Here is a 22,358-nt window from a genome sequence, read left to right as displayed (position 1 = left end):
TTTTCCTTCACTGCTCGCCACAGAAAGCGTAGCTGCTTTGTCCTTGCCTGCCACAGTGGCCTGAGGCGGTCTTTTCCAGAAACCCCTCGCCCGGTTTCCCTGACGCAGCAGCCTCCGCTGCTCTTCTCCGTTTCTCCCTTCGGTCTGTGGACTTCCTCAGCATCGGAGACGAGAAAGCGAATTGCCTTTGCAAGGCGGACGGCTCTCAGGGGTTTTTCCAGTTGCTTCTTCCGCCATGAGGCCCGTCGCGATCAGGGCTCCCAAGCCGCGGGGCTGCCGGGCGCGACCTCAGCAGGCGACCCAAGCCACCTCGGCGTGTGTCGCTTCTTTCTCTCGAACGGGCCTTGCGCAAGAAAAAGAAAAAAAGACTCAGGCGCGCGAGGTCCAGGAGAACCGCGAGCGAAACCATGGGATCGCGAGTTCACGGACAACGGAAAAGCAGCATGGCCCTTTAGCGGCCATGCTGTCTTCCTCGCCGTTTCGGCCGATTCCGCTTCGTCCGCGCGTCGTCTCTTCCTTTTCCTCTGCTCCCCTGGCACCACGAGCCGAGTCAACTGGCTTCTCTTCGTGGGCGGCTCCTGACACAACTGCAGTCTGTCCATTGGGGGCCTTCTCGAACTGTTCCTTCTCTGGAATTTCAGCGGCCACGTCGCCTCCTCCGATTTCTAAGCTCCAAGGATCACGAATGGTTCCTCGGTTCTCTTCGCTCCGAGCGGAGTGTCCTCGGCTTCCGTCTTGTCGTGCCTGTGCAGCTTCTGGATCTTCCTCTTTTGCTCCTTTTGTCCGGTGTTCTTCCCCGCTTCTCTCCGCTTCGTCAGCTTCTCTCGCCCCGTGTCTTCCCTCGCAGCCTTCTCAGTCCTCGCCTTCGCGTCTGTCTCCGTGGAGTTCTGCCGCTTCGCTCCTCGGCCGCGCAGACGCGCTTCCACAGGGTCGGCCGTCGCCTGCTCTCTGCGGGTCCCGGGTGAGAGGTGTGCGAGGAGGCGGCGCCTCGCGCCTCCAGACTGGCTGTCTTTCTCACATTTTCCGCCGAGCTCTCTGCCGTTTCAGCTTCAGCCCCTCCTGTGTGTGTCGTCGCTGTGTTCGCTCTCGTCTGTCTAGCCTCCTGGTATCTTGCCCTCCAAACGTGCCTGCTTCCTCCTGTGTTTGTCTCTCTCCTGTGCCTCCCCTCAGCGTTTCTTCTACTACCGGTTCCACAAGCGAATCGGGAAAGGGAACTTCAACCGCTACTTGGAATTCTACCAAAAACCCCGAGGCATTGAAAATACCTTGCGCCTTCGGTACAACTACACTCCCACGTTCACGGCGAAGAAACGAAGTGAAATGTGGAAGGTGAATCTTGTCAAAAAAATCGCGCATGCAACAGACGCCAAACAGGTCCTCGATGTATGGACCTACTACAGGTAATTCCGCTCTGCAATCGAGATGTCTCCTCTTCCTCTCCCGTGTTTGGTTCGCTTCCGCTTTTCTCGCGTTTTCTCGCGTTCTAGTTCCCTTTTCGTCTCTCTCGCTTTCCCTCGTCCTCGCGCTGTCTCCCTGTCGCTCTCGTCTTGCGACTCTGCCGCAACGTTTCCCCAGCGTCACTTGGATCGCTGCTCCCTTCCTCTCTCTTTTGTTTTTCTTCCTGAGCCGCCTAGATTGATCCGTTCTTTCTTCGCTCCCCTTCACCTCCGGGGAACGGAACCGCCTCCTGTCTCTCACGCGTGTTGCTCTTTCCGTTTCTTCGAATTTCACGCTTCGCGCGAGCCTTGCGGCCTTGGAGTCCTCTGGTGCGCTGCCCGCAGGCATCGAAGAACCAAGAGACCTTACCACTATCTCCTCGCCCTGCAGCGCCTCGTCGAGGTCGGGGGATGCGATCCCACAGATTTCCGCTTTCGCCTGATTGCTCAAGGCATTTACAGAACCGCGAAACGCTTCATCAGTAAGGCTCCACCGCGCACGCGTTCATATATATATATATATATATATACATATCTATGTATATCTATATATATATATATATGCATATTTATGTATATATATTTATGTATAGATACACAGAGGTATACTATACGTATGCCCCTACATGCGTGTACACACTGTCGCCCGACATATGCACCAGTTTCTCTTTACTGTGACTGTCTATACACATGTATGCTTGTATGTGGAATATGTGTACGACATGTGCACAGAGACGTCGTGCACTGTTTTGTCAGTGTGCCCTACCCTGCGCGCGTTGGCGTTTTGCTTTATGCGACCGTTTTCTTCTCTTCCGCCGCCCTCGTTTCCACGGGGCGTCGGGTGTACGTACCTCGGATCCATGTGCCCACGGTAGAGCCGCCGCCTAGAAGGTTTCGTCGGCTAGGTTCCTTTCCTGGTTTTACGAATGTGCGCATGCACTCCTGTTCGGCGGGCCTCGTCTCCCATGCTGCGGCTTTCTTTCTTCTTTCGCTTTGTCCAGATTTGCCTCGCGTCTGCGTGTACCTCGCAAAGCTCAATGCCACGGGAGACCTTCAAGACTTGTCACGATTTCTGACCCCGCAAGTGGAGGCGTACTTTCCGTTTCAGCTGTGTCTCCTGGCGCATGCATTCGGCGCTGTGCGCCTACAAGATAAAGTCCTCTTTGCAGCCATTGATGAGGCGCTGCGTCCTCACCTTTCCGAGCTCTCTGCTGCAATGCTTCTGAAGCTCACACAAGTAAGGAAACGAACGTAGAGCCCGACGTTCAAGGACGAGAAGACCAGAGCACATGTATACGAACCACTTCAGGCAGGTTTCCTCTTTTGGAAAGCCGAATCACGAATTTGCCTTTCGTCGCGCCCTTGACCGTTGTTTTTCTCGCGCTTCTTCTCTTCCTTCCCTTGCTCAGTTTCTCTTTCTCTCTGCTTCCTCTCTCGCTCTGTCTTCCCCGTCCGCCCCTTTCTCTCTCTGTGCCGCTTGTCTCTGTGTCCTGTCGGTCCCAGTTTCTCTGCGTTTCTCTGTCTCTTCTTTGCCTCTGTATCCGCCTGCGGCTGCGTGTCTCTGGGTCCTCGTCCTCTCTTTTCTCCTTTTTCTCTCGCCTGCTCTGGAGTCTCCTGTCTCGCTCTGCCCCCCCCCCCCCCTCTCGGACCATCTGTCTCCTTTTTACATTTCTGGCTGCTGGCGTCGTTTCCGCCCCACACTGACCCCGGCCCCGCTCTCCCGTGTCGCTGTCTCTTGCCGCGTCTCGCTCCAGGGATATGCTGGCGCTCTCGTCCACAACTACGGCCTGCTTGCGCGCGTCTCTCTCGTCCTCCAGCAACGTGTGTGGCGAGTCGCGATGGGGGAAGAAGAGCCGGCGCTCGCGGGCGACAAGACGGACGACGAGGCCCGAACGCCGCGCGAAGCGCAAGAAGAGACAGCACACGGAAAACAGAGAAAGAAGGAAAAGGCGAGGGCGACAAGGGAGCAGGAGAACGAGGAAATAGAACAGGAGACAAGCAGCGGGCGCGGCTCCGACAGCAAAACCAAGAGACGACACACCGGGGCTCTCTTTCCCACTCTTCATCAGCTTATTGCCTTTGGTGAGTTGCCTCTCTTGAGTCACACACACACGAGCCGAGAAATCTTTCAAATAGCAAACGATCGCAATGAAGAAGCGCCGAAACTCGAGAACAGGGCTGTCTCGAGAGGGAAGACTCCATCCCCTAAGCGTCGAAAAAAAGAACCGGAGATTGGTGTCAATCGCGTGGCGGGATCAACCCGAATCGCAAAATTCGCATGAGGGGACGAGGGTGAGTGGTACAGAAGTGGACGCACGTAAACGTACAGACACAGATGTCTGCATGTGTATGTATTCGTGTACGCACATCCATGGGCCTTTTCTGGGCGGGGATATCGTGGAGAGTTAAAAGGATCTTTGAAGGCGGCCGTAGAAACCGTCGGTGCTGAGCCTTCAGAGCCCACCGTTCAGTTGTCGCATGAAAAGTGTCGAAGCGTTGTCGATCTGTAGTTCCCTTTTCGAGTCTCTTTTTCTCTTTTCCCCCTTCGTTTTGGCAGCAGCATTTAGATCCATGTGCAATTGTATAGGGATACTCTTCCACGTATACACTTACGTCCATCAGTGGGTACGCGTGGCTTCATCTGCAGCTGTCGATAGGTAACTGGATGGAGTACGTACTCGCGCGATGTTCATGTATGCACGTATATAGATATACAGATGTCTTTGTATTCTCGTAGTTGCAGGTGTGTACATGTGTACGTAGTGGTTTGCAGTGTGCGCCCTTTGTTCCCCCCCCCCAAATTGATCTGCAGGTTTTGTCCTGTGGGTTGTCGGGCTTCCAACACACGTTCCACTGTTTCCTTGTGCGATTCTCTCTTCGCTTTCCGCTGTCTAGGCCGGGTGTGTGCCGATCTCAAGTACCAAGATTTTGGATATCTTGAAATGCTCTCCGTCCAGATGCAGGCAGCATTCCGAGCGGACCTTGCTGTCTCCTCAAGTAAGGCCTGTTCCCCGCCGTTTACCTTTCGTGTTTTATCTCGCTTTCTTGTTCGCATTCTTTTCGCGCTTCGTTTCGTCGTTTCTTCCATGCACCTACGTTTGCGTATGTAGCCAGCGACAAGAGAAGACCTCCGGGACTGGAGCAATGCCTAGTTGCGGCAACACGCACTGAAATAGATGCATACACTATATGTGGATGCATATATATATATATATATATATAAATCTGTATGTGTAGAGGTGCCGTGCGAGGCTGTTCTGGAGAGAGAGACCAGGGTACAGGGCGAGGGAGACAAACCACGGAGAGACGACACACCAGGAGTCTGCGGTTTGTTCACGCGACTTGCAAGTTCCGTTTTTTTGCGTTATCTCGTTCCTCTGGACTCTTTTGTTCTCTTCTTTCTTCTGCGTGCTGAAGGCCGAGACACCTTCCGGAGGTTTTCTCCCTTCTCCGTTCAAGAACTTGTCGAGGTCTTCCACCGCCTCAAAGCGAACGACGTCGAACTGCTCCTGGCTGTCCTCCGCCACGCTCAGGCCCGAATACACGACTACCCTCCTTCCTGGTACAGAAGACCGTCTGTGCAACTGTACATCGGTCCCTGTCCAAGACTCATGCATGCATGTGTATATCTAGACATATGTTTGTGAAGGGGCTACCTCGCCTGTCGCATTAACGCGTGCCCTCCGTGGCATCTCACGCTTCGAGTTCACTTTCTTCCCGTACCGGCCGCGGATACATCTCTTTATCGTGGCACGGGTATGCCAACAAACCCATGGACATGCACAGGCAATATATATGTATATATATATATATACATATATCCGTAGACGTACATGCGTGTACATATATTTTCGTGTATTTACGTAAATGTTGGTCCATAGTGTGCGTATAGGAGATCCAGATCGTTGCATGCAGAGACACATGGGTAGCGTGGGACTGAGATCCGCGAGCATGCATCGACGCCTCTGTATCTCGAGAGGAATTGCAATCTGCGCCACCATAATGTAACAGTGGAATCTGGGAAATCTGAAACCTTGGCGCACGCAACGAAAAGGCGTTCTCGTGTTTGTGGTCTTGGTGCGAGCCTCTGGTCCAGAAGTGGAAGGAAAGGCAGAGTCCGGACGGAGGCGAGCTCAAGTCTTCTCGGAGGTCGAAGTGTTTGCCTGTTTTTCACCTCCGCTTTCCCCTGTTTTTTCGCGCGAATCCGGCCTTTCTATCTGTCCTTTTGCTCACCCTCGTTCCCTCTTCCACCCTGGATGCGTCTTGGCACCCTTGCCTTCTCTGCATGCGTTTTCTCCGACTCCCTGCTTCGCAGCCTCGCGTCGATTGGATTCTGCACAGCCCAGATGTTGCCATGCGACGAGCCGTTTATCCGGCAGGTAATTCAAAAGGGGAGACAAATCCCGCATTTGGGCGATTTCAAACGAGGCCTGTGTTTCAACGAAATGTGTACAGCCGTCAGAGCCTCGAGGTGCGCGGTGGGGGCGCTGAGGGTTTTCACGTCATTCTCGGTGTTTTTCTCACGTCGAAACAACAAAGGCAGTGCGACACGTCGGACACAAAAGTGCAGGAAATTGTTGAAGAAAATCGAAAAAACGGTTTGCCGAGCCGAAACGGCAGACGTATAGGGGGAAAGCGCCCGTTGTCGCGTCGTTCTCGTCGGGGGGTTGCTGGAGAAGTTTGGTGGAACCGAAACAGTGATGCCTAGGGGAGAGCCAAGGTTCTCAGTTTCACTCCCGCCTTCCGCTTGTGTCTCGCGCGTCGACGAGACGCCAAGATGCGATGTCGTCTCCCTACGGATTTACGTGAATATGCATGCCTGCATTCAGTTGTGGCCACGGTGTGTTTCTGCATGCGCCTGGTTCAGGTGCACACGGAGATGCTGGAAATCCTTCAGGAGGCAGTCCCGGTTCTGGATCTGCGCAGCGTAGGCAACAACACCCTCTTCCTTTTTTCCTGCCCATTTCCGTCTCTGCGTTTTCCTCCTCCACGTCATCTCCGTGTTCCTTAGAGTCCCAACTCTGATCCTACTCTTTCTCGGTCGACGCACGCATAGTTTTATGTGTTTTAAAAGGCGATTTATACAGGTCTATGCATATATATATATATTTGTGCCCTGACGTCGTGTGTATGTGTAAATGTACTTGTAGAAAGGTGCGGCGATATTGACCGTGCGTACGTTCCTGACACACACACACCGATATCCGCATGCGTGCATGCACATCCACGGTCGGCAAAGTTCCACTTTTGTTTCCCTTGAGGGAATCAGCGTTTTTCCCGCCCACGGGTCATCGACGGGGACATTTACAGCGGAGGGCGGCCTCTCGAAGAGATAGCCAAGTCCACCAGGACAAAAACTGGAGACAGGCACGAGCATCTAAGCTCGCCCGGCGAGGCCAAGTCAGAAGCGTTCGGAACGTCCCAGCTCGCCGCCTCTTTTCCGCTGCTTTCCCTTGCAGCTTGCCGAGCTCGCGGCTTTTACAAAGAAGGCGAAACCCCAACGGAATCGTTCGGCACTTCGTTCGTTTGTCTTTGAGGTGAGGTCGCTCTCTCGCTCGCTTCGCGCGCCGGCTTCTCTCGCTGGGATCTCCGGGGGGGAAGCCCAGAGTTCCGTGCTCGCAGACTTTCCTGGTTTGTTCCTGAGCTCGAGACCTCGAAAATCGGGGAAGTAAAGCAGAGACGACGGGGAGCAGAACAGAGAGAGGAAGAGAATCCGCTCTTCTGGAAACATCCGGGAACCGGTCTTGCCTGCCGTGCCGTCAGTGAATCGCCATCCCCCCACATATACATTGATATTTGGATAGATATATATAGATATCGACTGACATAGATAGACATGCACGTATATGTCATCCCTCAAGGGCGTAGTCGTTTCCCGCGGCAGCGGTCGGAGAAGGAAATGCGGATCTCTGTGTAGGGAGAGGACGACGCAGATGGAAACGTGGACGCCTCAACGCGTCCTCGACAGAGATCCAGACCGTACCCAATCCTGATCTCCTCGCGGGTCTTCAGGCTGTCGAAGCACGGGTGCTTGAACTCCAGGGTGATGGTCGGACTGTTTTCGACGTCACCAGACTTCTGGAGGTACGCTCTTGTCGTTTCTTCGCGCCGCTAATTTCACGATTGTATGTTCACCAAAACTCTCCTCAAATAGCTCTTCTCTCTCCTCCCCATGGTATCGGCGCGTCGCTTATACATGTACATATATATATATATATACATACATATATATAGACATAAATGCATGTGGGAGATGTGTGCATGTCTTCATCTATATTCAAGCATATATATATATATATACGTGTGTATAGATATCTCATATGAATGTGTGTGTATCGTCGTCGAGGGTGCTTTGGTTTTTTTGCAAGGTGAGAAGATTTGTCCTTGGCTGTCTGTGTCTTCCAGCTTCTCTCCCTCAATGGGAGAACAGTCAGCGACGAGGCCTTCCACATCCTCTGCCGCCAGTGTCATCGCCACTTGGATCTCTTTGAGCCTCACGACTTCTGTCGCCTTGCCCGGGCTCTCGTAAGTCTCGGCAGCGGAGTCACACATGCCTCTCTTTCGTACACACATGTGCATGGACATCGCACGCCATATTTGTAATTATACAATGCAAACACGTGTTCACCCACACACATAAGCATACGTCCTTGCGTCCGGGTATTCGATACGTGAAGGATTTTCTGTGACATGGCTGTTCGTTTTAAGTTGTTGATGCAGGCGTCTGCATCCCGGGACATGCAGTGTTTGTCTCAATGAACCACCGCATCAAGTTACCCCTTCATCTCTGCATTTATAAACAAATATACATATATACTCGTGTCGTTTCTTTCCATGGAGATATGCATGCATACACGCTGTGTGAGAAGGCATACCGGCGAATTACACTTTAGGCGCCTCATAAAAACTGGCATGCCCATGTCACACGTATGCCATCCAGCAGATACGCATCCACGCATATATATATATATATATATATGTATATATGATTATCTATATGCATGCATATGTATATATATGTTTATATATGTGTATATATGTATGTATATTTATATGTAGATGTATATATACCAAAGAACCCCCGCAGGCGAGTGCGCATGTATATGGATGTACGCGCGAGGGGTGTTTCCCCTGTGGTTGCATTGCAATGTGTCCGTTCTCGGGTGCCTGTGGTGTGCTTCCGCAGGCTCGTCTAAGATCTCAGAGAGGAGCCGGGCAACCGGAAGGGCTGCATTCGTCTTCTCTGGTCAATGCATTGGCGCGTCGCGCTTTGCGCCAGGAGGACGAGTTTTCGCCTCGAGACTTTTTGAACCTTCTGCGCTCCCTCGCTGTGGCAGGGCCCCCCGACCGCGTATACGCCGTTCCCTTGGCAGAGAAATTGAGGTAGGGTGTCGCCCGCGGCCACAGAAAGAAGAGCGGTCGAGCAGCGAGGTTTGGCGGACGCGACGCACAGACGTTGAGTGTTGTGTGATCTGTGCAAGCCCCTGAAGCAGCCTGGGAACGAAGGGGAACAGCGGCTGTGGGAGCGCATGCCTAATACGAGGAGACCGAGATGCATGTGCAAGCGAGACCGGTTTGCTGAGCATACGTGGAATCCTTGAACACGTCTGACAACGCTAGAAATAAGCTCGCACAAAGAGATCTAGGGATCGTATCGAATTTCGTCGAGGGATTGGCAGCACTGTCTGCATGTGTGTGCATGCGCACGTAGCGCAATGGGCAAAAAAGGTTGAGGTGTGCGCTCATCCCTTTTCTAAGTCTTCTTCGTTTTTGCGTGCGTGCGTGTGTCAGCCCCCTTTTTTGGAGCCTGTTGCTCTCGCCTCTCTCGGGCAGGCCTTTTTTCTGAAAAATGCTCTTTTTTTGCAACGAACGCTGCGCATGCGTTGTGCCTGGGTTGGCGATTTGCGTTGTTTTCAGACGGAAGCAAGTCCTGCACGACTACTTCCCTGCCAGTCAGAGACGTGACACCGAAACGGGTGGGCCGAGTGAAGACGGCGACGCTCTCCCTTTGTCGGATTCGGATCTACCGCTTTCTTCTCGGCAAACGCCGAAACTTCGCCCCGGAAAGCTGCTCCTCAGGTCCCCGGCAACGAGAGAAAAACTGCAGGTGCCCGGCAACTCACAGTCTGGAGAGGAGCGGAGCAGTGAAGAAGAGAGCGAAAAGAAGGTGCATCGTGAGGCAAATGCGCGCGACCTTTGCGAAGGGGGGCGCAGCAAAATACGCCGCAGGAGACTGGAAGAGAAACTCCGAATTGCGGAAGAAGAAGGATGGGATCTTCTCCATAGACGCGTCGCATCGCTTCGACAACTCAAAGGGTGGCTGTGAAAAGGCGCTCTCCGTCGGGGAAACCTTGAGAGACTGATCCTGTCGCGAACCAACCACATACCTCGCAGCTCTTCTCTCTGTCCCCTTTGTGGGTGCAAGAGTCAAGGAAGGACCGAGAACTAAATATAGTTGCATGTGTAGGTCTTTGCTCTCACCGTAGCTCTCTCTGACTGAGTTCAGCAAGTCAAAAACGGTGCATTACGCACTTTTGCGGACGCCGACTCAGACGAGAAGGGACCGTTTTCAGTTTCCTCCGACGACTCCGTCCGATATCCAGCTGCACGCGTCTCTTTTTTGTGTCTTGAACATCGGCCATCGAGACACATCAGACGATATGTCTCCCAGTCCTCGACCGTTTCATAAATCTACATATCTCCATATATATATATATATATATAGAGAGAGAGAGAGAGACAGACAGACAGAGAAAGAGAGAGAAAGAGAGGAGGATCGTTTCGTGCCTCCAAGGAGAGGACAGCAATAACTGCTCCGTGGCTACCTGTTGCCTGCGTGCCCGAAGTGCACATCTGCAAATCTGAACGCATAGTGTCGTTCCTCAGATCGGCGACTTCGAAATACGCGCACAGCTCCTGGCACACAGATGTATGCCACTATGTGTGACATGTTCCTGGCAACACATGTCAGTGCGTGGAAGTAGATCAATAGACGCACGGGTACAGCGTTCGGTACAAATGTGTCAACACGGTGGGGTCAGACGAGGACGGAAAGTTGATCAGCATCTACACTTTTCTGCAGCCGTGAGTGTAGAACCCCCCCTGGGAAACAAACCGTTTTTGACTGCTGAAACAGGAACTCCACCGCTCGAGGAAACGTTCTATACAAGTGACAAGGAACCACCTGGCTGTTTTTTGAGGCGGTGCACCACAGAGGCGTGCTTGGAAAGTGTCGCCGTGAAACGGAGAGACGCTTACGCCCAATGTTTCGCGAGGGAAATCTAGGAAACAGCAATTGCGATAGGTCGGGAGAGTTTTGATCCGACAGATGGGGTTGGGAACGGGGTATCGTGCGGCACCGCACCAGTTCAGCCTCAGAAGAACGCCCCCCTCCTCCCGCCGTAAAAGTGGGGGGCAGTGAACCGCATTTTAAATGTTTTGCTTGTTTCTCAGCGTCCAAGAGAAACAGTTGCCCATCCTTTGGGAGCCGGAAACACAAAATTCCAGACGTCCTCGCCTCTCCGGCTCTGTCGAGTGTTCCTACGCTTGAGTATCCGTGACAAAACACGGGACTAAAACAGAACCCGCGTCATTTCCAGCCGCCGACAAAGAGGACGGTCCGTGTTCCGTTTTTCGAAGCAAAACGTTTTCAGGTTTTCGCGTAAGCGAGAGGAGCAAGGAAAGAAAGAGGATGCCGGCGGGCTGGTTGCACTTCGCTTTCCGGGACACACACATTTCTCGCTTCTTTCTGCGAGAGAAAGAAGCGACCAGGCGCTGCCTGTATGCAATTCCTCTGTGAAGCCTAGTGTCTTCTCTCCAGCGTGTGTGTATCAAAGAACTCAGGGGATCACCCCGGACGAGAAATGACAAGGCGAACAAATGAGACTACACAGTTTTCTCTCTCGTGTTCTCGTAGGCGGCTGTCCTGCTACGCACTTTAGCAAGCAACCAAAAAGTTCGACACACAAGCGTACCCCGCACGTGCTAAAACACCTTTCCAGAGGGGCTTTTGGAGGTGTATGTGTGCGCAACACGCAGTACGCAGACGCGCCTTTTTCGTGTCTCGCTCAGTTCGAGGCCTTTTTCACAAGGATCAAACGCACAAATCTCCCGTTCTCTCGGGATGCTGCGGTCTTGTCTCCCTCTCGTCTTCCTGTTTGGACCCTTGAGTTTGGCAGCTGCAGCCGCCGCGCGGAATATCCAAGAGGCTTCGATCCACCCCTCACGACAGCCGAGTAAGGCGCATCGCCCCACGTGTTCCTGGTTTTTGCTTCGAAAGACAGGGGACCTCTGTGCGCCGAAACGGCTCGGGTCGGGGCGTTCACTCGTGTGTAGAATCATATTTTTTCTTCGCTCTTTCTTGCGGTCCCCGAAGACAGGTCTTCGCGCTTTTCCTCGTTCTCACACCACCGCCCGGCGTCGGCTCCCCCCAAACGCATGCCTTCCCCTGCAAAGGGAACAAAGGGGTGCGCTCCCCGAGACGGCTGCAAGAGGGGTTGTCCTTCTCCGGCGATCGTCCGCGATGGGTCAGGCGTGTAGAACCCGGGAGGCGAAGCCGCATTTCCCGTTGCCCCGTACTCGGGCTCTCCAGCAGGCAGGAAGAACCCAACTTCGCTTGCTTGAAGCTCAAGCAGATTCCGTTTGTAGATTCGCCACGCTAGCCAAGCGGTGAGAAAACTGCAGAACGGAAAACAACACAAGCGGCGGGGCGTTCGCGAAAGGGTTATCGCCTGGAGTCAGTGTCTACGCAGCTATATCTGTAGCTGAAAAAGCTGGAAATGCATCACCAGCAGTTGCGAGTCTCGCCCGTTATGCACGGTGTCTACGGATATCCGCAGCCACACACGGCCCTGGCAACTCCAGTGGGGCATATGCGAGGCGTTGCGCACGTTACGTGCAGCCCGCGCTCCTGATCCGAGCGGTGACAAAAAAAGGAACTGCATGTGAACCGTCCACGAGCTAGGCGACACGGAAAGTAGTTCTGAAAGTGAGAGACCATCGAACCGCGCCCGTTTCCACTTACCTCCCCGGGGAAACGCCTGCTACGGCTCTTTCCTCGGGGCCGTTAAACGCGCCGCGCGCCCGCGAGTGCACTTCCGACCCACTTACCAGATCAAAGGACTAACACAGAAGCACACGAGTTCAACGTAGATTTGCCACACAGCCGGCGCCCTCTCCGGGGGGTACATGCGCGGGAGGGGCGGCGGAACAGGTTTCGCTTCTCCCGCGCCTTGTGGCGAGTCTGCCGTTTTGTCGAAAGGCGGATACGAGGCCAGGTAGGCGCGATCGTAGACGGAAGGGTAGATGGGACGCCAGTAATACTTGGGGTCTAGCCACGCGCTGCCGAAAGGGCCGGTAAACTTCATAACTAGCCAGAAAAGATCCGACAGTCCGAGGATGAGAGCGAAGAAAGAGAGGAAGAAGAGACGAATGACGGCAGGCGTCGCTGTGATGTTGAAACCTAGGAAAACGAGAAAGAAATTCGCAACGGAAACCAGCGGTCGGGGGGTGAGGAGCCGCGCCGTCGCCACTAAGGCCTGCAGGCCTACCGTCGCGCGCAGCCACCCTTCCGACTTGCACATCCATCCGCAAACTGCTGAAAAGCACGACGCTCCCCGATGCGGCGTCGGTCCGTTTGCGGGGGACGGGAGTGTGTCGGTCTGTGCAATCATTTTGACCCGGACACTGTTTCTCAGCTCTGTTTTTCAACGAGGCAAGGCGAGCTCCCACGCCCTATGGACCCAGAACCGACGGCCTCGCTTCGCTCCCATGCTCCACTCTACGCGAGACAAACGTTTCGCGCTACGGGCCAGACTTGTGCTTGGCGCTTTCCTGCGGCATTTGCAAACCATGCAACGCGCGAGGAACGCGGAGACGCCCTACGAGCAGACGCCTGCAGATCCACTAAATCCCTAACGTGGCGCACGCCGTGGAAACTCCCCGAATGCCTCTGGCACCTTCCAACGAGAAAGAGCGCCAGTCTGCAAGCAGGCACAGCTACGTGTTGCGCGGTTCTGCAGGGAAAACGCGATCGGCGCACATGGCCGTTGCAACGGAGGCCAGCAAGATAGCGCGAGCGTCCGCTGCGCGGCAAAACGGAGCAGAAAACACACTCACGAGACGCGGGGTTCCAGTGTCACAGAGTCTGCCTGAAACAAGTGCACGTGAAGAAAGCGCCTAAGAAAAAATGACGCGGAGACGAGTCGGCGGATGCATTTTCCGAGCTTTCCGCCCGACCCACAAAGCGTTCCAGAGCAGCTCTTCCGAGGACAACCATGGCAACCTCAATGAGAGGCTTCGATGGGAAGATGCGCGTCACACGTCTTTCAAGGAAAGGGACGGGGAAACTCAGCAAAAACGAGGCAGGAAGAGTAACGGGGAAATCCTAGGGGAGGGCGCATACGCAGCGCGACATCTGCCACGCAGGTGCTAGCATCTGTGGCGTCGGTTTGGACAAAGAGGGAAACTGCGCACAGGAATGCATAGTCGAAACTGCGGTTTGTAGTAGCGGAAATCCAACTTGGCTGGCTTCGCAACGGCAGCTGTTTGGCGTCGGCTAACGCTAAACTTGCAAGACACGGGCGGCAGACACTGGAGTCCAGATCTCCGTATCCCCTCTTAGGAAGGCAAAAAGCGCAGTGTCGGGACAGAAAATACGGCCCCAAACACGGTACGCTGCATCCTAGGCGATTTAATTGTTGTGCTTTGCTCAGGAGTGGTTCTTCATCTCTAGCGGATCTGTCGCGACGCGGAGTTCCGATGAGCGCCGGAAAGCCGGAGCACGAGTTCGTTGGAGTCACGGAACCGTTTCAGTGAGAGAGAGAGAAAGTCCACTGCACGGGCAATAGAAAGAGCCAAGAAGGCCGGGTTTCCCTTCGAAAAAATCTCCGGCGTTTCGAGAGACACCCCGCAGAAAAACCATGCCGATGTCTGCTAGAGGCCGCAAACGAGCGCACCCGAAAACTTGGCTAGTTGCGTGCATGCGCATTCGCGCCGTCGCGTCACGAGATCCAACCTGCGACAGGGGCGGGCCGAGAGAAGACTCGTCTCGAGATGCTGTCGCCGGCAAGGAACGCCTTCTCGTGGGAACGAAGCCAAGCTTTCCTGTTAACTGCGCTCGGTATTTTGTCTGCGGCTGTCCACGAGTACAGCAACGACGCACGGCAGCCCATACACGCTGCAAAGGAGACTTGACACACAGTGAGCAGAATAAAGTTTTGCACAAGAGCGGTTCTTTGGGGAGCCGCACAGCGACAGAGCGGAGTTGTTCAGGGCTGCCTCAAAGGTTCGACGTCCGATTGCCTCGCGTGTATATCGGCCTTCAGTTCCCCGTAAACAGATTCTTACAGGCAGAACGACCTTGACGGGTTTGGAATCTCAAAACCTGCACACTGCACTGCTACCTGGCCTCCCAATCGATCCGACGGGAACCCAAGCTGTCGTCGGAAAAGCTGAGAGGCTTGTGATCTAGCTGCCGCCGACTCTTTTTTTCTCCCGAATAGAATAAACCGGCTCCAGACAAACCGCCCTGCGAACCCTGAGTCGCACGCACCTCGACGTGACGAATCGGAGCGAACGGCCTCGGCCAAAACGGTAAAGCATGTGCCAGCTTTTACAAATGTGTGCGGCGGCAACGAGACTGCCGTTTTTCCAAATATGGAGTCCTCTTTCCCAGCAAATCAGGTTTGAAAACGGGTACAGGGACAGTGAGCGACAGTTGAAGCACCCCGTTCGCACTTGAGCATTTCTAGATTTACATCAACAAGGACGTGATTTTAGATCGGTCGTACTGACCATCAAACCTAGCACGGATTCTATCGTTCCTTCAGTGTAGCCACGGCAACGCCGCCCTGCGGGAACAGTAGAGTTCCGGGCGTCATTCCCTCTGGATTCGTGCGCCGTTTTTCCGAGAGGAAAACAACGCTTCGTGCGGTGCCGAGCCACCCAGCGAACGAGACGCGACGGAAACCCGTGGGACAGGTCGAATTTGTCCGTGTTCGGTACTCGCACGGCGCGCCCCCGGCGGGTGAGAAAACAAAAAGCCGCTCCTCCGCGCTGTGTCCCCCTACAGACGTTTGGAAGGCTCCCACTTTCTTCCGCGCGCTCGTCTGCAGCGACGACTTTTAGGTTTTTTTGAGTTGGAAACGCCGATTCAGGGGAAAAACCGAGTCGCCGGCAGACACCACGGCTTCTTCAAGTGTGTGCGCCGCCAGCCCTTTGGTTCAAACTGCGACACGTATCGTACACTGAACTCGCATTGAGAACGAGTCTTCCCCGTTTTTCGGCAAATCGAGGTTCGCTGGTCACAAACGCACACAGGCTACACGGCAGGTGCATAGAGAGAGTTCTGCATGCAGGCGGCTCTTCAAACTGTCCTGTAGAACTCTGGCTAGCGCGCATTACGGGTGGGTCTTTGCCGTGCGAACCCCCAAAGCGTCCAGCTGAAATCCCTGAGACCGACCGACTCGGCCTTCCTGACTCGGATGCATCCCGCGGCCTCCTTCACTGACATGCTTTCCGCGAACCTTCACATGCCCCGTGTCTACAAACTCCCCAACTTGTCCCCCCCCCCCCCCCCTGCGAAAAAAGTTGTCAGTTGCACCACTGCCGCAAGACAGCGTCGAAGGCGGGGTCGGAATGCAACGTGCCGATTTTCCGATCCGGAAACGATCCGATATCCCGCTGCGGCCCCGCGACTTCTTCGATGTACTCCGCCGTTAGTTTTCGCCGACGGGGCACGGGAAGAGTCGTCAAACGGCCAAGTTCAGCTTTTTCGCCTTTCCGTTCGCTCGCCGTCGCCGCGAGCGCGTCGTCCTCCGAAGACGCGTCGCTGTCTTCCCCGCTCGACTCGCCTTCCCCCGGCCGCGCAGCGCTGGCCCCCGAAAAGCTGCCGGTTCGCGCCCTGCGACCAGAGTCGACCTTTCTGGAAACGGATCCCGAGCGTCGTCCCAGGCGCTCGCGCTGGCCGTCGGTCTCTTCCTGGCTGCCGTCGAGGAAAACCAGGAGAAGCGCAATTCCCACGCAGGCTGCGGCCGTGAGTCCGGCGAGGACCACCCCGCCGTCTGAGAGGAAACTGAGGACACCCTGCAACGCCCCGGTGGAAAGCGCAGCCGTCGAGATCTCGCCCTCGCACCCTTCCGCTGTACATCCTCCGCGCTCGGGCTGGTCCGTCGCCTGTCGCGCGTCTTGGCCGGAGCTCAGGCAGAGCCCGACAAGCAGACCAATACAGGCGCTGAACAGACCGGAGACGGCGACAAGGAGAGCAATCACGTAGGGCGACACGGTGTGCGAGGCCTCTTGGCGCGCTCGCGCATTTCTTCGCGACCGCTTCCTCTCCAGAGACGCGTCGCTGTCTGAGCAGGCTCGCTTTGAGAAGACTTCCCACGCCGACGACGCCGAAGACGCCGAGCACGAGGAAGCGAAGGACGGGCGGCGACTCCGCGCAGGACTGCTCGACCTGTGGCCTGCGCCCGCCGAGACCTCGCCAGGCGCGTCCCGCTCGAGAACCGTCTTCAACTCTTGTTGTTTTTGCCGCAGCAACACGAGCAGCTTCTGTTGCAACTCGCGTCCCTTGGCCAGCGCGGCGGTCTGCCGTTCCTCGACAGTCTGCTCACTCAGCGGCTTGGTCACGACCTCGTTGTAACTTCGTTTGCGGCCTCGCGGAGGCCCCGGTTCCCCGCGCTGCGCCCGGTCCGTGCCGTCTTCTGGCCCCTCGCCCGCAGCACACAAAGCCGGTTGCTCATCGTCAGAAACTTCCTCAATCTTTGGGATCTCTCGCTGTGTCGGAGACGGCGCCTGCGTTCTTCGGCCCGCTCCCTCGTTCCCCCGCCCCGGCGGTCCTTTTTCGCCCCCCGGTGCCCCAGCGCTTCCCGCGCGAGCGTCATTTCGAGTCTCTGGACCGACTTCCCCCGGGGAACTGCGGTCCTCGAGCCTTGCCTGCCGCGAAACCGCCTCGTCGTCGCCGGGCGCTCGCAACTCCGAGGCTTCCGTCTTCGCCGACCATGCGGACGCGCGTCTCCCTTGTTTCCCGTCATCAGAACCCGGCTCGGTGGGCGGGGAACTCAGCGGCTCGCCAGGCGGCCCAGAGGCGTCGCCCCGCAGCATGGCCTTGAAGGTCAGAGCCGAGCGACGCTGGTACCGTTGGATCTGCGAGTGGAAAGGAAACCGTGCGGACCTGTCTCTCGAAAACGAACGAACGACGGGTGCATGCACACGTGCAAAAAGGTGCAACAACCGCGGCCGGGAGACGAAAACGCGAAACGGCTGCCAGACGGTCCTCATCGTTAGGGGGAAACGCAGCACGCGAGACAGGCCACAACTCAAAGGCTGGACGCACGCACACACTATGCATGCGCACGTACACACAATTTTGGCGTAACTGTACCTGTAGCATGCACATACATCCTAGTGCCTTTCGCCCTTCTCGCAGGAACACACAGATATATATGCCTATGCATGTATATACATGTATATATATATACGTGTATGTGTATGTATATATCCGTTCCCTGGGAGCTGGGAGTCGAGTTCCGGTGCGACTAGAGAAAAGGGCCAAGACTCTACGAGAGAGTCTTCACGAAGATCGGAAGTTGTGCTGGCCTACCCGGGCCCCCAAGAGCACGGAGGCAATACAGGGGAGACGTCCTTCGACAACCTACCTTTTCTCGAAGCAGCATCAGCGCGTCGCGAATTTCCTTGCTGTTGGGCTCCTGAGCGAGAGCCTCCATCAGATCCTAACAGCCGCATCATGCACAACTGAACAACCCACGCAAATGCATTGCGTTCACACGGACACGCAGACGAATCTGCATGCAGAGAGATACGTGCACCTATTGACCTCGCAAACATGCAGGCTCATACAAAGAGACACACACACAGTCACATATATATATATATATATATTTATTTATGTATATATATATATATATATATGCAGATGCATGTACGCACGTGCAGGCAGACGCGGACGGTTCCTACTCTGGTGTCCCGTACGAGTCGGCACCAGTCACCGGCAAAGCATTGTCCGTTGTTCTCTTCCAAACAACGCGCCCACCTCTTTCGCCTTGACGAAGTCGTCCTGCTGGAGATGCGCGAGGCCTCTGCGGTAGAAGGCCTTCACGTTCTTCGGGTCCATCTCGAGAGCCTGCAGGCCGGAAAGAAGAACAGGGCTGTTTAGGAATGGGTTGGCCGCACACAACACTCCAACAGAGGCAGCTATACGCACGGCTGTTAACGAGAAGCCGCGTACCCCAACCTGCATGAGGGGGGGGGGGGAGGGGGAGAAACTCCAGGCTGGTCGCTAGCTGCGTAAAGCGCTTGTGTCAGTCTGTGTCCCCGTCACAGAGTGTGTCATCATGAGACGCCGGCCAGTTTCGCGAGTTTTTCCTGCGGGGTTTGTGAGAACGGTTATGCTTTCTCGGCACCTGTGTAGGGTTACGCGCACGTGCCCACGCTTCCAGATTTCCACGCGATGCACATATTGGGCGGATGCATCTCACGTCCCAGTCCACGCACTTCCCGGTGGAAGCTGGGCAATTCTCTGTAAACGAAGAGAGCTACAAGGATGCAGGAAAAGGGGAATGCGCGGGCGCCTGGGGCAAAGCCGACCTGTCGACTGTCTTCCGACTCACCAGGCGGCACTGTATGTACACCTCGTCGTAGTCCTGCTGGTGCAGCTTGCAGGCCGCGAGGTTGAGATGGCAAGGCAGTTTCACGGAATCCATTCGCTCCTGCTCCTCGTCAGTATCTGGAAACGTGTAGTCGAACTGAAGGAGAGCCTGGACGACAGACGGGAACAAAGAAAGGACCACACAAATATGCATCCAGACACAGACAGCTCAGCACAACGTTAACTTCTGCATCGACACTATAGCCATGTCACGCACCACACAGCCACCTATATACACGAATATATGTTTCACATTTATGTAGATGATAAAACACTTATGAACATGCTTGCATATGCACCAGTGCCTTCGAAATCGATGTAGAGGAATGTTCTTTGTGTAAATGCCAAGGTAGGTGCATGCATGCAAATGGGGGGGCGACATGCGGGTGTACCTTGCGGTAATTGACTGCTGCGAGCCCGTAATTCTTCTCGCGGAAAGCGGCGTTTCCTTCTTGTCGAAATCTACGAAGAGCAGAGACACGACAGCGACGAATGCACACAGTGCTTTGTGTCAGGTGAAATTCGCACACAGGACACTCGAAACGAATCCTCGAAGCAGAGAGGAGAGCCGACCAAAAGACAGAAACGTCATCAAGGTCGCTGTGCCTTCCTGTGAGGAAACCGACAAGGAGACCCAGAGCGGGAAGACGCGGAGTTAAGCTACGAACAAAGCGTCTCCACGGGTGAGACATATGGTCGAAGACAAGAACAAGGGACCTCCACGCTTCCGTGCCTCTCCCTTTCTGCGTCTTTCCTCGCAGAAAACTCGCAGACCGCCCGCGCGGACGCCTCTCGCCTCAGAAGAACTCGACAGAAGACGTCAGCAATTGAAGGCCAGAACCCAGTTCTACGTTTCGATCCCTTCTCCAGGGAAATGGACAACGGTTGGGGAATTGCATGGAACATCGATTTCCCGCAGACGGATCACGAAGACGGCTGACGGCGAAGAGAAAGGGAAACCCTGAACCCTACAAACGGGGAAAGCGGGGGCAAATGCCAAATGCGTCTGCCGTTTCAGAAAAGTGAGACACAATTTCTGCGAAGGTCAATGAAGTTACATCCGGAAACCGCAGAGATCAAGGCCAAAACGGGTCCTCACCTCTCCGCTGCGTCGATCTTCTCCCCTGTCGGTTTCTCGTAAATTTGGCGTTCCTGCAACAAGGTGCGCACAAGAGAAGCGACGTGGAACGAAGCAGTGCGCAGAAGGAGAACGACGCATGGAAGTAAAGTACCAGAAAACGATTGAGAACCACGAAACTCAAGCGGTCGCAAAAGGCGTGTATACGTAATTGGGTGCGTGAAAACGGATACATAGATGGACGTACTCTGACGCGTGGTGAGTGAAAACCCAGACGGTTCAACAGTAGCTTCTCACGCGACAGTGCATCGACACCACTTGCGACGCCGAACAAACAAACCGGTGGCGACTTAGAACCGTGGAAGGTGCGCGTGAGAGATGGGGTTTCGCACCGCGTGTGTCGGTCGTTGTTGCTGTCTTGATCGTTTTGTATCTACACCTAAACACAAGTACTCGTTCGGCCTCGCCGTGTACGCATATGATTCCTAATTAGAGCTGAAGGCGATACAGCCCCCCGGAACGCGTTACCCTTTCGCATGCAGTGAGGTAAACAGATGGCTGAGGAAGGCTTTTTTCGACGGAAATCAAGTGACCATGTTCACGTGCAGTTTCACATCTGATAGACCGACCTTGGAGTGATCGTGTGAGCAGCCCGGCATCATCTCACGCGCGGCTGCTGCTTCCGCTTCTTCTTGTTTCTTTTTCCGTTCTTCTTCTTCGTCCAGTCGCTTGCTCAGGCGTTCGTACTTGCCTGAAAACACATCCCCGGAATAACACACGCGACACTTCAGACCCCAGACGCAGGCCGCCCCGCGTCCACTCTGTCTGACACGTGCGGTCTTCACTTTGAGTGTCCCCTTCGAGCACACCTATTTATATGTGTTGTACCGCGTTAAAGATATGGGCATACGCCGTTCGTGTCGGCAGAGTTCGCAGTCTTTCTTCCGCCGTGTCCTGTCTCTTGCGCGCATTCTGAACACCGCTGGTGACGCGCGCGGCTCCCGCTGCAAGTGGACTCAGATCGCTACAAAACCCAAGCGCTGCTTTCGCGGCTGTATGTGCACCTGTCTGTCTGCGCCCTGAAACGCGTCTATATAGATTCATCTGCGTGAGAAACAGGCAGGCGCATACGCCTAGCACATCCACATGCATAGTTACACAACTATGTATGCGCCACGGCTTTTGTGTGTGCATTCGCGCGCGTGCTCGTAACGAAAACGGGGTTCTTCCAGTTGCGAGGCGAGGCGGGCAAAAGGCAGCAGACGCGAGGAAGAACAGAGAGTCGCGCAGTCGACAGGAAGCATGAGAAGAGCGAAGCCGCAACTCACCGTAGTCTGTATTGCTCATAACCTGCAGAGGAGAGGATTTCCTCGTAGCCTGTGCGTCGTCGCCAAAGGAAACAGAAAGACCCAGAGACAAGGCAAAACTGTCAGAAGGATGGAAACCGGTGCGAACGCGTGCGATACGGCCCCTTTCTGCACGCGAACATTTCTACTCTGGTTCCTCGCGCATGGCCGGGATGCATCTCGCTCTTAAAAGGCACGATAAATGACTCAGCCTCAACTGCAGTCGGCCTAGACGGATTTGAGGACGCGTGTGCGACGGCGTCCCGTGTCTCTCGCCTTCGCGCAGGACTGTCGCTTCACCCCCGGACCTCTGTGTAAGCGCTTGAGGCGGTGCGGCTTAGCGCAGGTTATTGAGAGAGTGGAGACACTCAGACGAGGTGTGATGCCGAAGCCCAAAGCGAGGAGAAAGTCATCGAAACGAGCTGGAAAACGCGGCGGAGTCCCAGGGTCACACAGGCAACGCGAGACAGTGAAGGGCCTCGCACACATACGAGACACCGTTTAGGAAGAAGACGCAAGGCGGCTGCGAATGCCCAGCATGAGGCTTCTGCGACATCCGGTGCACACGCACCTCGTTGCTCCTGTCGTTCGAAGAATCGGCAGCAGCATTCTCGGCGTTTCGTCCATCTTCTCGGCGGCCGTCGATTTCCCCCTGGAGTTTTTTCCGCTCCTTTTCGTCGTCAAGAAAGCGTCGAGCAAAGCGGAAGGCCTTCTCCGAGCTCCGGGTCTCTCCCTTCTCCGTTACACTTCCCATGGTGACAGAGCGTCAGGGCCGCAGGCGAGCGACGCGGAAGTCGACGACGGCAGGGAGCCGGGAGACGGGTTGGAAA

General features: G+C 55.1%; 3 protein-coding genes across 3 annotated transcripts; 1 reads left to right on the top strand and 2 right to left on the bottom strand.

Moving 5' to 3' along the window:
* Nucleotides 1-685: 685 nt before the first annotated feature.
* Nucleotides 686-9,762, top strand: NCLIV_030450 (conserved hypothetical protein; the record flags this gene model as incomplete). The annotated part of the gene is made up of 13 exons (XM_003883241.1): nt 686-961; nt 1,171-1,400; nt 1,782-1,918; nt 2,438-2,673; nt 3,191-3,518; nt 4,332-4,433; nt 4,854-4,998; nt 5,752-5,815; nt 6,896-6,973; nt 7,449-7,520; nt 7,842-7,961; nt 8,623-8,819; nt 9,354-9,762. The coding sequence occupies 13 exons, from the start codon at nt 686-688 to the stop codon at nt 9,760-9,762; spliced, it is 2,394 nt and encodes a 797-aa protein (XP_003883290.1).
* Nucleotides 9,763-11,773: 2,011 nt separating this feature from the next.
* NCLIV_030440 (conserved hypothetical protein) lies at nt 11,774-13,108 on the bottom strand (the record flags this gene model as incomplete). Its single annotated transcript, XM_003883240.1, has 2 exons — nt 11,774-12,113; nt 12,546-13,108. 2 exons carry the CDS (start codon nt 13,106-13,108, stop codon nt 11,774-11,776), a joined length of 903 nt encoding a protein of 300 aa, XP_003883289.1.
* A 2,920-nt stretch (nt 13,109-16,028) lies between these two features.
* Nucleotides 16,029-22,282, bottom strand: NCLIV_030430 (putative TPR domain-containing protein; the record flags this gene model as incomplete). Its single annotated transcript, XM_003883239.1, has 9 exons — nt 16,029-17,582; nt 18,095-18,169; nt 18,490-18,579; nt 19,067-19,213; nt 19,497-19,566; nt 20,204-20,256; nt 20,812-20,933; nt 21,511-21,559; nt 22,100-22,282. 9 exons carry the CDS (start codon nt 22,280-22,282, stop codon nt 16,029-16,031), a joined length of 2,343 nt encoding a protein of 780 aa, XP_003883288.1.
* Nucleotides 22,283-22,358: the final 76 nt, after the last annotated feature.

The sequence above is a fragment of the Neospora caninum genome, chromosome VIII, assembly GCF_000208865.1.
Source record: "Neospora caninum Liverpool complete genome, chromosome VIII".
Taxonomy (NCBI): domain Eukaryota; phylum Apicomplexa; class Conoidasida; order Eucoccidiorida; family Sarcocystidae; genus Neospora; species Neospora caninum.
This window is presented reverse-complemented; position numbering and strand designations above follow the sequence as displayed.